The following is a 13,684-nucleotide window of genomic DNA, read 5'->3' as shown; positions in this document are numbered from 1 at the left end:
ATCACTCTATGGAAAAATTTGCTATTGGAATCTCCGTCATTCAACCACTTTAATCTTGACTTTTGAATTAGCATGTTCTCTTTAATCTTGAGATTTAACCATATTCTTTTACTAGCATTTCTATTGATTTCTAACGACTCCGCATCCATGTCATCAACTTCATCAGTCACGTTCAAATCCCTAACTCCTTCATCTACCTCCAAATCATACTTTCCAAACACCGTCTTGTTCCACCATTTCAATCTATCTTTGATGAGGCAAAACTTTTCTTTCAACACGAAATCCCCTCTTCCTCTCACATTCAACTCCTTCCGTTCCTTTTCGACAAAAGAAATGAAGTTCTTATTAGAGAACCATTCTTTGTTGAACTTGAAAGGTTTTGGGCCCCAATCTTCGTTATCCTTCTCCAACTAAATCGAGAAATGATCCGACACATCCCGGCTACCAATAATTTGGTCCACCACCCCCACGAGGAAACAATTAGATTAGAAACAAGGAATCTATCAATTCTACTTTTTACTTTTCCGTCATCGCTATACCAAATGTATTTCTTTCCCTTGCAAAGAACATCGACTTAACTGAAGGGTATGAAAACACTTAGAAGGGGGGTTGAATGAGGAGTTTTCTTTGGCAAATAAAATTCACATGATATTTTTATCCTTGTTCGTTGAACTCAAACTACTCCAGTCCACTCGTCAAGGTGATTTCGCCTCTCTCAACGAGGACTTAATCCACTACAACCAAACTGATTACAAATGAAAAACCAACTGGTGTGACTAATAATACAATGCACAAGCCAACTGCTAGTGACTAACACCTCTAAGAAATTTTTGGGTGAAGATTGAACGGTAACATAAACTCTAACGTTTGTGCCTTTTGGTATTTTATTATACATGCAATAGTTTTTCTTTCATGGTAATGTTAAATCTGGGCCTTTGCCTTTTATTATATGGGCTTCAAAGCCCATTTTTTATAGTTAAGAAATTATAGATTTCTACCCCCAATCCTAATTTTTAAAGTTTTGTTTTAACTTTTTCATTTTATTATTATTACTTGTTTTATTAAACATCTAACTACTTCTTCTTATTAAATATATAATTTTTATAATTATCGCTTTTAAATATTTTTTTTATTTACCATATATATTTATATTATATTTATCTTGATTTGTATTTTGAATTTCTTCTATTAGGAAAATGCGCATCCCGTACCAGAACTCATGCGTAAGCACGGGTTTGTTACTAGTTCATTAAATAAGTATTCACAACCTTAAATTTGGGTGAAGCTGGTTAATTTAGTGTGAAGTTGGTTAATTACACAACCTTATATTTGTGTTATCAAATAAATTTTAAAAATAAATATTTTTTTAAAAAAGATATTATTTTTTAAAAAATTAATATTATTTTAATGAAAATATTAATCATCATATAAATATAATGAATAGTGTATAAGGTGTAAAAATAGTGTAAAGATAGCAATCATATTTTTTATATATTTTTCAACAATCACCACAAAAAAAAATTCAAAATAAATAAAATATATATTAATAAAAAACAAAAACGGATGCATTAAAAAGAAATATATAATGTTATAAAAAAAACGCTCAGAGAAATAAAAAGGGAAATATGACCGTTGTAGATTGCGTATTCAAAAATATGAACAGTTGAAAAATTCATCATTTATTAATTCTGAAAATAAAACATCATAAAACAACTAATGAAACTAGTTCCGAGAAAGGAAAAAAAATCTATAACCTTTCAGCTCCTTGTCTCTGAAGCCACTCATTAACATGGAAACAACAACCCAATTGCAGAAACTGAAAGAAGAAGAAAAAGTAGTAGTAGAAGAAGAAAAGCATGTGATTCAAACACCGCAAGAGCATGAAGAAGAAGCTCACCCTTATGCATTTCATGTTTCCGGTCCTCGGAATTTGGTGAATCTTAACTGGAGAGATCTTATTAGTTCTAGTTGGTAAGTTCCCTTTTGCATCTAGTTATTGTGTAACTTACTTTATTTAGGGTGGATCTGATTTTTTTTGAGATTTGATTTTGAAGGTGGGAATTTCAGAAAATGGGTTTTCAGATTTGAGCATAAAGGTTCAAACTTTAAGAAATTGGTTTGATGATAATTTTGAAATTTACAGTTTTTAATTGGAATTTAAGGTTGTTGCTTCTTAGTTTGTTTTTTTTTTTTATCTATTTTCACTTTTTTTTAGTTTGGATCCTTTTTTTTAATTTATTTTTAGATTAAAAGGGGAAATTTCAAAAAGTGGGTTTTGAGATTTGAGGATAAAGTTGCAAACTTTAAAAAGTGGGTTTGTTTATCATAGATTTAGCTTCATCAATTCATCAACATGATTTGGATAATCTATTTTGATTCCATATTTATTTGTTGCCTTATTTGTTTTGTATTGGGAAACTAATTTCAGAGATCCTGATTTTCAGCAATACATTTTTTATTTAACAATAAAAACATCGATGTGATTCTTTGATCCATTAATTTCACCAAGTCACTGAAAACCAGAATGATTAAATCAACGAAACGGGTTGACTCAGTTTTCAATTATTAATGTTTGCATCAATTTTAACTTAATTGTTTGACAGAACTAGTTGATTCAATACCCTTGTTCAGTTGATTGTGGATATGAGTTTTAAATCATCTATACACGCATATGTGTCGTGTTGGTGTCGGACACTGATACCAGATGGAATATTGAACTGATTTACATGTGTCTGTGTCGTAAAAGTTAGGGTTGGTACACACGTGTTGGTGTCGGACACTGATACCTGATGGAATATTGAACTCATTTAGTTTAAGTACACATGTCTTTGTCGTGTTGGTGTCGGTGTCGGACACTGATACCTGTCGGACATTGATACCTGATGGAATATTGAACTCATTGATACCTGCAACATAGCTAGAACTTCGTACAGTTACTGATAACTAATTTATCTCATGCAGGAAGGATTCAAATTACAAGAGAACAGTTATTGCTTGTTTTATACAAGCCGTATACTTGCTTGAACTCGATCGACAGGAGAATCGACAACCAGAAACTGCTCTAGCACCAAACTGGTGGATTCCTTTCAAGTACAAGCTAACAAAGACACTGATAGACGAAAGAGACGGTTCAATTTTCGGCGCAATACTTGAATGGGACAGATCCGCTGCAATGTCTGATTTAGTATTAATCAGACCAAGTGGTGCACCAAAAGCTGTTTTAGCACTAAGAGGAACTTTACTAAAAAGCCTCACAATGCGAAGAGATATCGAAGACGACCTTCGGTTCCTCGCTTGGGAAAGCTTAAAAGGTTCCGTAAGGTTTAAAGTAGCTTTCGACACACTAAAAGCCGTTTCTGATGCATATGGAAGTAGCAATGTTTGTGTAGCAGGACATTCATTAGGAGCTGGTTTCGCACTTCAAGTCGGGAAATCATTAGCAAAAGACGGCATCTATGTAGAGACACATTTATTCAATCCACCCTCCGTTTCATTAGCTATGAGTCTAAGAAACATTGGTGAAAAAGCTGAGTTAGCTTGGAGGAGAATCAAATCTATGATTCCTTCACGCAACGAAGAAGTAAATAACATCAACAGCGACGAAAACAACAAAATCAAGAAGAATTGGATGATGCCGTGGTTAACTAACTTGAAGAACAATGGTTTTGGTGTTGGAAAATGGGTTCCTCATCTCTATGTGAACAATAGTGATTATATATGTTGTTCTTATAACGAACCTGATAGATCGAACGAGAAAAATGATGGTGGTGGTGATAGTAATAAGGAGAATGTTGGTCCGAATAACAATGGTTGTCATGTTTCTGCGAAGCTGTTTGTTGTGAATAAGGAAAAGCAGAAGTTTCATGAAGCTCATGGATTGGAACAATGGTGGTCAAATGATTCTTCGCAGCTTCAGCAAACTATTCACACTAGTAAACTCATAAGCAGGCAGCTTAAATCTTTGTATACAAATGGTGGTGGTGGGGGTGGTGGTAGTGGAAGTGGTTCTTCTTCTTCTTCTCAAGTTTTGCAGGGAAAGACAAAGTAAATAAGGATTTGATCTCATTGGTTACAAATTGAATTCATTTTTTGCTTGTGTAAGTGTTGATATCTTGTTAATTTTTTCTTTCGGTTTTTCTGGTTTATAGTTTTGGACAAGTTGAAGGTTCTTATTATCTTATAATATAGTATACAAGCCATTGTACTGTAATTGCAGTTTTGAAGTCTAAAACTAAGAACAGGATCTGTCTTTTACTTGAAGTATTCTTACATGCTATGTTATAACCAAAAATTTCAGTATGAGCATTTTTCTTCTCCAGCTAGTAAAGATTTTAAGTAATTTCAAGGATGTGAAAAGAATGTTTGGTATCAATTGATTTCTATAGATGTGATTTACTTTTTTGTTTTAAAGCTTCCTATTATGGTACAAGAGGCAAGCCGAAAATCCCAATATAGGAACCAATTACTTTGGTAACTGTTGGAGTCTTTCCAATAAAGATAGAACAGATTTTGGGACTACGCACCATATGCAGGAAGTTTCTTCTGCAGATACACATGAACAATTTGATGGCACCATATGTTGTTGAGCGGTCGCTAAACGTTCAGAACAAGATTTGAGGCAAAACAAATGTTGGTGTTATGTCCTGGAATAAAGGCTGAACCAAAATATGAGAAATCTGATGAATATGAAGAATGGGAGGATGAAATTGTTCGATTAAGTCATAGCTTCTTGACTCCATGACCAAAGACATCGTATCGAAGGAGACGTATTCAGTCAACCGAGATGCATCTAAGGCATATCAATTACACTATGAGGTAATTTCTACTCGTCGAAATGGAGGCTTTGTGATTAGATACTTTGGAAAGTTAGAAAGGTTGTTGCAAGAGTATGATGTCGTTGCGAATTGTACCATGGAGTGTACTAAAGATGTTGAGAAATATAACAACACTGCTAATTCTCAGTTCGTTTATATATTTTTGGTTGGATGGGATTCACACTTGGATGGAGTCTGGGGTTGTATCCTTATTACAACTCCACTCACAAGTTTTCAAGTTATTTATGCAATTACTAGTAGAAGACCCGTGCGTCCGCACGGGTAAGTCAAATCTTAAGATGAATAATGTATTACAAATGAAAAAAAGAAGTTTAAAAATTCAAATGAGGAATGTTAATTTAAAATTAACAAAACATAATACAGATGAAATGAATCTATATATAGTAGCTATGTAAAAAAAAACATGAAAATGCTATAGTCATTCATATCTTAGGTAATTCGATAAGGCTAAGTTGTTGGTGATATATAATTGTTATTATAAAATCACTAATAACTGAAAATATTTAAAAAGAAATATTTATCAAATCACTAACAGATAAGTTTAATAAGTCTAATAACTATAAATATTTATAAATAAGACTAATAACTATAAATATTTACAAATATCAATGATAATTATAAATATCTAAAATATTTTGTTGTTTAAATAAAAAAAGGGTATTGTGGTGATAGTGTCCCGTGAAAATAGTATGTTTATGCTAATTATAAATATTTATAATATATTGTTGATTAAAATAAAAATAAAAAGGTATTGTGGTGATAGTGTCTCGTGAAAACTTCTTAGATGAATAGTTTTCAATTTTAATTGTCATTTAAATATAATTATATAATTTAAAAACAAATATCACTAATAACTATAAATATTTACAAATATTTGATTGGTTAAAAAAAAATGTATTGTGGTGATAGTGACCCGTGAAAATAGCTGACGATATAAGATGCGTGAATAAAATAAAATCGATATTGTGGTGATAGTGATCCATGAGATAAATAAAATTTTAATTAATTAAAATTAAAATATAAATTGTTCATATTTTTAGTAATAATAAATAAATAGAGACAATACCAATGACTTGGAATCTGAAACCAAACATATTCTTAAGGTTTAAGTTTTTTTTTTATCTATTTGTTTAGTCATAATTTGTCTCCTATGCATCATGTTTACAAAGGACATGTACACAATAAGAATTATAAACTCAAAAAATGATAAGAAAATATTGGTTAATGTCCACGATGCAACATCTTAATTTTTGGTTGAGTATATCAACATGTAAATTCTACTATGTACAAATCATTTCATATACAATACAAGTTATCAAATAGGAGTGAATTAACAACCACTTTTTTGTAAATGTTGAAATGAAGAGGGATAAAACCTATTTGTGCTTTATTCATCAAAAGACAGACCATATGAGAATTGATGACAGTGAACGATCTTAATCCTTATGAAATACAAAACAGTACTAAATAATGAGTTGGTGATAAATTGTAAATAAAAAAATAGTATAAGTTATTGGAAGTAAGATAAGTACTAAATAATCAATTACATGACATAATTTAAAAGGTCCAAATCATAATTTAAAATAACTAACTAAGTGTAGCAGCAGTTAAAACATGTATAACCAATTTATCTGAATCTCTGGTGTGTTACTATTAGGACATGAATATCATCTTGAATCCCGATTCATTCTAACCAATTTAAACTTTGTATAACCAATTTAAAATCAGTTTGAAATCGGTACTCAATTCACACACTACCAATCAGTTTGAAAATCACACCCAAAACTCATCCTAAAATCAATCGAAAAAACGGACAGAAGAAATGTTGTATAACTCAAGAGAAATATACATTAAAAGCATGCACTTTGTATTATTCTTAGTTTGTTTCAGCAACACAACCTCTAGGCAAAACTTGCAATCGATAATGTATGACTTAGATGAAACCATTCTTTACAAGAGTATCCACCATGTGCAAAAGAACAGGACCATCTCCCATTGTTTTTAGTGCTATTGACTTTTCCTTATTCTGTATAACATTTTGCACAACCTCACATCAAAAAGAATTACATAGGAAAATTCAACTAACTTACATAAAAAACACGACAGACAACATCCATACCTCCTTAATGAGATTAACATAAACAATACCCAAAGACACAAGCACTTATGTATAAATATTTGCTTAAATTACAATTTCAGTAGTCCTAACTTTAACAAACGATCAATTTATGTCCCCCAAATTGCAATGTTAACGTCACCTCCATCATTTTCAAATCAACATAATCAGTCTTTCAATACAGCAATGCTCTGTCTTTCAATATAGCAATGTAATCAATGTTATATCCTACTCTCAACACAAAATTATGAACTAAAAAAATTAAGAAAATGTTTATCACACATACCATTTCATGCCCACTAACTCTCAGTATCTCAGTAATGCAAGTATATGCTGCCTTGCGGACATCCTGCAAAGGAGCTATCATAAAATTTAAATTCAAGGAAATCATGTATTAGAACTAATTTGACAATGACAGATAACTGAGGAAGTTAAACTTTTGAAAAAGGAACTACAGATTGGAAAATACATGTTACTCAAACTAACATGAATCTTTATATACAAATTGGAAAATATGTTGAACTACAAATTGGAAAGTCTTAACTAATAACCTATTGGACAAGCATGCAATAAAATTCATCAAATAGGCTGTTGGAATTTACTGTTATTAGGTTGTTAATTGATTGCACCGTCTGTCGAACAAAGTGTATATATATTGGATAATCACCTATTTCAGTTCCAACTAAACTGGTTAGGTTAGGACTATAATTTCCTAGCTTACTACCAGTCATGGGTCAAGTTTGCACAAACTGTGTGCATTACCTGTTTTTAAAGGGATGTTGACAGCTGTTTTATTTAAGCATGGCTTGCAACTGACATTCTTGCAGGGTAATAGTCAAAAATAATGCACAATAATCTATAACATTACAACCATTATGAATTATATGCTTTATTAAATAGACATGTCATAGTAAGTAGGTCTGCTATATATTACAAAGTACAAATGAGAAATATGATATATAAATACAATGCCTTCTCATATATTAATGTACAGGTACAATATGTTGCAGAGCTAGATGGGAAAGTTGTACGATTACAATATGAAATAGATTTAAAAAATTGAACAATTACTTAAACTATGATTTTTTTTTTTTGCAGAAAACTCAATGTCCATATAGGTGTTTTGAAAACTGGAAGATTAAATCAAAGGAAAAAACATGAGAAGGCATGACTAAAAAAATTGTGAAACATCTGCAATGAACTTTAATTTTCATTCTGTAGACAGAAAAGCATATATGAAAATACACTGGCAAGCACAAACCCATAACCCATGAGTCCAAATTACATTGCAGGTCCAATCAGTTCTTGTCCTTCTCCCCTTCACAGATCATCATCATAACAACTTCTGAAAGATTTTTTCCAGAACGAAGCATAATCTCAAGGACACTATCAAAACATCTTGCAAAATAAAACGCCATGATTCAAACTCAGCAGGAAATTGTGCAAATATAAAATGAACAACCTCTCAGAAACTTCCGTGAATAAACTGCTGTGATAAAATTTCATAAACCACATTATTAATCACAGTCAACACACTTGCAAGAATAACAATTAACTTAGCATTGGGACTTCATACAACCTCCAAGTGTTCACCTTATCACTTTAATAAATCTGAAGCTCTCTTGTACTTTCTCAATCTCACTCTATACTGAATAACCAATAGAAAATCCCTAATAGTAAATGAACAAACTAAATATTGAAGAATGAAATTCAAAATAAAATTTTAAAAAAATCAAATGAACTCACAACTCTAGTAGGTGAGTAAGTTATGATAGTAAATTTATTGTCACTGTGATAATCTTGTACAACAGATCTACACAAAACAAACAAAAATCAATACCAATTTCATCAACTAACCATATATGTAAAAAAATCAAAATGAAAAAAACTAAAAAGTTCCAACAACACAAGAATCGAGGTGTGTGAGAGAGGGAGAAAAACTACCTCTGGATTTCTAGCCGCTATCAGTGTAGAATCCAGGACCTTTAGCCATGGCTTGATGCGGTGGAAAGAAGGATTTCGAAGACAAGTGAAGAAGCTGGGAATGAGTGTATAAACTGAATCAAATCCAAAATACTGTATTTATTCTACCATTTCAGTAAACCATATGAAACATATAACAACAGCAAAACTCAAGCTACAAGCAATTCATTTTGGATGCATGAACATACCTATTTGTTTGAAGATCTGGATACCCATAACACAGTTGCAAGGACGATGAATGGCGGACGAGGAAGCTGGGGTGGTGGGGTTTGGATTTTCAACGTGGAGAGAGAACTTTGACTGTAGAGGAAAACAAAAGAAACTAAAAGTGAAGTAGAGAGTTGGGAAATGAAAGGGTGCAATGCAATGGTTCACCGGTTTTTAAAGTTTGGAGGGAAAATCCAATGGATATTAAGAAGCATCTAATAGAAATATGAAAAGGGAGTGCCATTTGGAGGAATGGAGTAATTTGATTGGTTAGAACAAAATTTTGATTTAGCAAATTACATAAAAGGGCATTGTTAAGAGCAATTTTATTTTGCATTAAGGGTGTTTTAGGGTGTTTAGTGGTATGTTTTATTATTAGTTAGGTAGTTGATTTGGGTTGAGTCAAATAGCCAAGAAGGTATGATTGGTGGTGAATCTTATGAGGATTTTGTCCTTGCAGTCAAGAAGCATCCTAAGAAATGAGTCTGCAATTGTACCCACTGTAATAGGGATAATTATGCCATGGAGACATATTTTAAACTCCATGGCTAGGAATGTTAAAAAAATCAAAGAACTCAACCGAACTGTCTCTATGGTTAGGAATGTTTAAAAAATAAAGAACTGAACTGAATTGCCGAATCGAACCGGATTGAAGTTAAAATAACCAAACCGTTATATTTGGTTAATAAATTAAATCATATCAAACCAAAGCAGAAATCGAATTGAATTGAAACTAAACCCGAGTTGAACCAAAATTAAAAAAAAAACTTAAAATAAGCTAAATATTTTTTTTAATTAAAAAATAGCATAACGATTTGGTTTTAATAAATGGTTTTGTTTAAGAAAAATTGTCTTCTAACTATTTGATACGATTCAAAATTTTGAAATGGTATACCAAATCAATGATTTTGGTTTGGTTCGGTTTTTGGTAAATTAAAACGGTTTGATTCAATTCGAATAAATTTTTCTTATGATTTAATTCGGTTCAATTTAGTTTTCTCATGGACTGAAACATCAACAATCCTATCCATAGCTTTATAAATTGGCACCCAAAGGCAAACCCGCTACAAATAATAAGGCTGAAAATATTAGACAATTTCTTTATAGACCCCCCATCCTTCTAAGTCACCCGCGGCGAAAATTTCAAAATGCCCCTATATTTCGAAAATGCATCTCCGAAGTTAAAAAAAAGAGTGATTCGGAAGTGCATCTCCGGAAAAACCTTTTTTTTACTTAAAAAGATTATTTCTGAAATGCATATCCGAAAAAAACATTTCGGAGACGCATTTTCGAAATATCGCGTGTTTTGCTGCTTAAACAAAACAGCCTCCCCCCATTTCCATTTTACCCTAAACTTCCCTTCCACATTTCTCAAGCATTTGCAAAAGCATCCAACAAAGGCTACTTTAAAGAACATCAAATTGCTCTCCAACATTCAAAGACCACTTCTAAAGCACCACCAACATCACTTCAAATTTGTAAGTTTTCAAAACTTGAAATGTATGATTAAAATTGATATTATGGTGTTAGAAATTAGTATAATGTATTACATTGAAGTTATTATATGTCACGGGATATACTAAGATAAGAAAATATTCATTTTGGAGCATTTGAGGCAAGGTGTGGAAGTTCTGCAAATATGGAGTTTGCACGGGGTTTCGGAAGTGCATTTCCGAAAACACCTCCTTGACCAGTTTTGGAAATGTACTTCCGAAATTAACCCAGAAATGTTTTTTATTAATTTTTTTTATTGTTTCGCATTCTTATGGAAGGCAACCCCGCACGACTTAGACAGCGCAAAGAGACCCAGACAGCGTCGGCTAGACGCGAGCGGGCGGCACAGTTGGCATCGACACAGGGACGGGGTAGAGCATGAGTGCCCCTCCAGATGGATGAGGCTGGTTCCTTATATGGATCGAGGAGTCGGCTGGCTCGGGTGTCTTCTTCCCGTCAAGAGGAGGCACGAGAGGATGAGGTGGAGGTGAGATACCAGGAGGATGAGGAGATACCTGATGCTGACCCTCCGCACGGGGAGAAGGAGGAGGAGGAGGGCTTCCCGGGAGGTCCTAGGGACACTTCCGTGCTGATTTCCTACCACGACCACGTCGCTCGACGTGTTTGGGAGGGAGAAGTATTTTTTAATTTAACCGACTTTATAATTTAATCGTTTTTTATTTAGCTTTTTATTCCATATTTTGTTAACGGTCTAACTAACAATTTTTTTGTTTTTGTTGTAACAAGAAATACCGACGATAAAATTTGTTAACCACGCGTGGAAGATTTTGGATCTGTTTAAACTAGAGACCCAATGGTTTAATGATGTGGTAACTGCTTCCGGGCTCGGCGGGTTGTGCATGACCGGGTATATCACTATCAGCCACGACAAGCAGTGGGCTTTCGTGGAGCAGTGGCACAAGGAGACGTCTTCTTTCCACTTACCTGTTGGGGAGTTGACGATCACCTTGCACGATGTTCAGTGTCTGCTTCACCTTTCTATCAAAGGGAGGCTGCTGCACCATTCCCGGATACAGAGAATCGAGGCAATTGAGTGGATGGTCGACTATCTGGGTATAGACCTAAACATGGCTGACTATGAGTGCAGAGCGACGAGTGGGACCCAAACACAGCTAATTCTCAGTTGGTTTATATATTTTTGGTTGGATGGGATTCACACTTGGATGGAGTCTGTGGTTGTATCCTTGCTACAACTCCTGTCACAAGTGTTCAAGTTATTTATACAATTATTTGGGTTTAGTCAAATAGCCAAGAAGGTATGATTGGTAGTGAATCTTATGAGGATTTTGTCCTTGCAGTCAAGAAGCATCCTAAGAAATGAGTCTGCAATTGTACCCACTGTAATAGGGATAATTATGCCATGGAGACATGTTTTAAACTCCAAGGCTAGGAATGTTTAAAAAATCAAAGAACTCAACCGAACTGTCTCTATGGTTAGGATTGTTTAAAAAATAAAGAACTGAACCGAATTGCCGAATCGAACCGGATTGAAGTTAAAATAACCAAACCGTTATATTTGGTTAATAAATTAAATTATAATGGACAAATAGTTCTAGAATCAAACCGAAGTAGAAATCGAATCGAATTGAAACTAAACCCGAGCTGAACCAAAATTAAAAAAAAACTTAAAATAAGTTAAATATATTTTTTAAATTAAAAAATAACATAACGATTTGGTTTTAATAAATGGTTTGGTTTAAGAAAAATTGTCTTCTAACTATTTGATACGTTTCGAAATTTTGAAACGGTATACCAAATCAATGATTTTGGTTTGGTTCGGTTTTTGGTAAATTAAAACGGTTTGATTCAATTCGAATAAATGTTTCCTATGATTTAATTCGGTTCAGTTTAATTTTCTCACGGACTGTAACATCAACAATCCTATCCATAGCTTTATAAATTGGCACCCAAAGGCAATCCCGCTACAAATAATAAGGCTGAAAATATTAGACAATTTCTTTATAGACCTCCCATCCTTCTTGGTCACCCGCGGCGAAAATTTCAAAATGCCCCTATATTTCGAAAATGCATCTCCGAAGTTAAAAAAAGAGTGATTTCGGAAGTGCATCTCCGGAAAAACCTTTTTTTACTTAAAAAGATTATTTCTGAAATGCATATCCGAAAAAAACATTTCGGAGACGCATTTTCGAAATATCGCGTGTTTTGCTGCTTAAACAAAACAGCCTCCCCCCATTTCCATTTTACCCTAAACTTCCCTTCCACATTTCTCAAGCATTTGCAAAAGCATCCAACAAAGGCTACTTTAAAGAACATCAAATTGCTCTCCAACATTCAAAGACCACTTCTAAAGCACCACCAACATCACTTCAAATTTGTAAGTTTTCAAAACTTGAAATGTATGATTAAAATTGATATTATGGTGTTAGAAATTAGTATAATGTATTACATTGAAGTTATTATATGTCACGGGATATACTTAGATAAGAAAATTTTCATTTTAGTGCATTTGGGGCAAGGTGTGGAAGTTCTGCAAAAATGGAGTTTGCAGGGGGTTTCGGAAGTGCATTTCCGAAAACACCTCCTTGACCAGTTTCGGAAATGTACTTCCGAAATTAACCCAGAAATGTTTTTGTTAATTTTTTTTATTGTTTCGCATTCTTATGGAAGGCAACCCCGCACGACTTAGACAGCGCAAAGAGACCCAGACAGCGTCGGCTAGACGCGAGCGGGCGGCACAGTTGGCATCGACACAGGGACGGGGTAGAGCATGAGTGCCCCTCCAGATGGATGAGGCTGGTTCCTTATATGGATCGAGGAGTCGGCTGGCTCGGGTGTCTTCTTCCCGTCAAGAGGAGGCACGAGAGGATGAGGTGGAGGTGAGATACCAGGAGGATGAGGAGATACCTGATGCTGACCCTCCGCACGGGGAGAAGGAGGTGGAGGAGGGCTTCCCGGGAGGTCCTAGGGACACTTCCGTGCTGATTTCCTACCACGACCACGTCGCTCGACGTGTTTGGGAGGGAGAAGTATTTTTTAATTTAACCGACTTTATAATTTAATCGTTTTT

General features: G+C 33.9%; 1 protein-coding gene and 1 long non-coding RNA gene across 2 annotated transcripts; one reads left to right on the top strand and one right to left on the bottom strand.

The window, feature by feature from the left end:
• The first annotated feature begins 1,702 nt into the window (after positions 1-1,702).
• Positions 1,703-4,846, top strand: LOC131656774 (GDSL esterase/lipase At4g10955-like). Its single transcript, XM_058926388.1, has 2 exons — positions 1,703-1,971; positions 2,962-4,846. Exons 1-2 carry the CDS (start codon positions 1,790-1,792, stop codon positions 4,046-4,048), a joined length of 1,269 nt encoding a protein of 422 aa, XP_058782371.1. The 5' UTR covers positions 1,703-1,789; the 3' UTR covers positions 4,049-4,846.
• A 1,673-nt stretch (positions 4,847-6,519) lies between these two features.
• Positions 6,520-9,274, bottom strand: LOC131656773 (uncharacterized). Its single transcript, XR_009300288.1, has 4 exons — positions 9,123-9,274; positions 8,896-9,008; positions 7,238-8,764; positions 6,520-7,142 (listed from the first exon to the last, which is right to left on the bottom strand). It is a non-coding gene; the product is annotated as an uncharacterized LOC131656773 (long non-coding RNA).
• Positions 9,275-13,684: the final 4,410 nt, after the last annotated feature.

Source organism: Vicia villosa, linkage group LG3 (assembly GCF_029867415.1).
Source record: "Vicia villosa cultivar HV-30 ecotype Madison, WI linkage group LG3, Vvil1.0, whole genome shotgun sequence".
Taxonomy (NCBI): Eukaryota; Viridiplantae; Streptophyta; class Magnoliopsida; order Fabales; family Fabaceae; genus Vicia; species Vicia villosa.
This window is presented reverse-complemented; position numbering and strand designations above follow the sequence as displayed.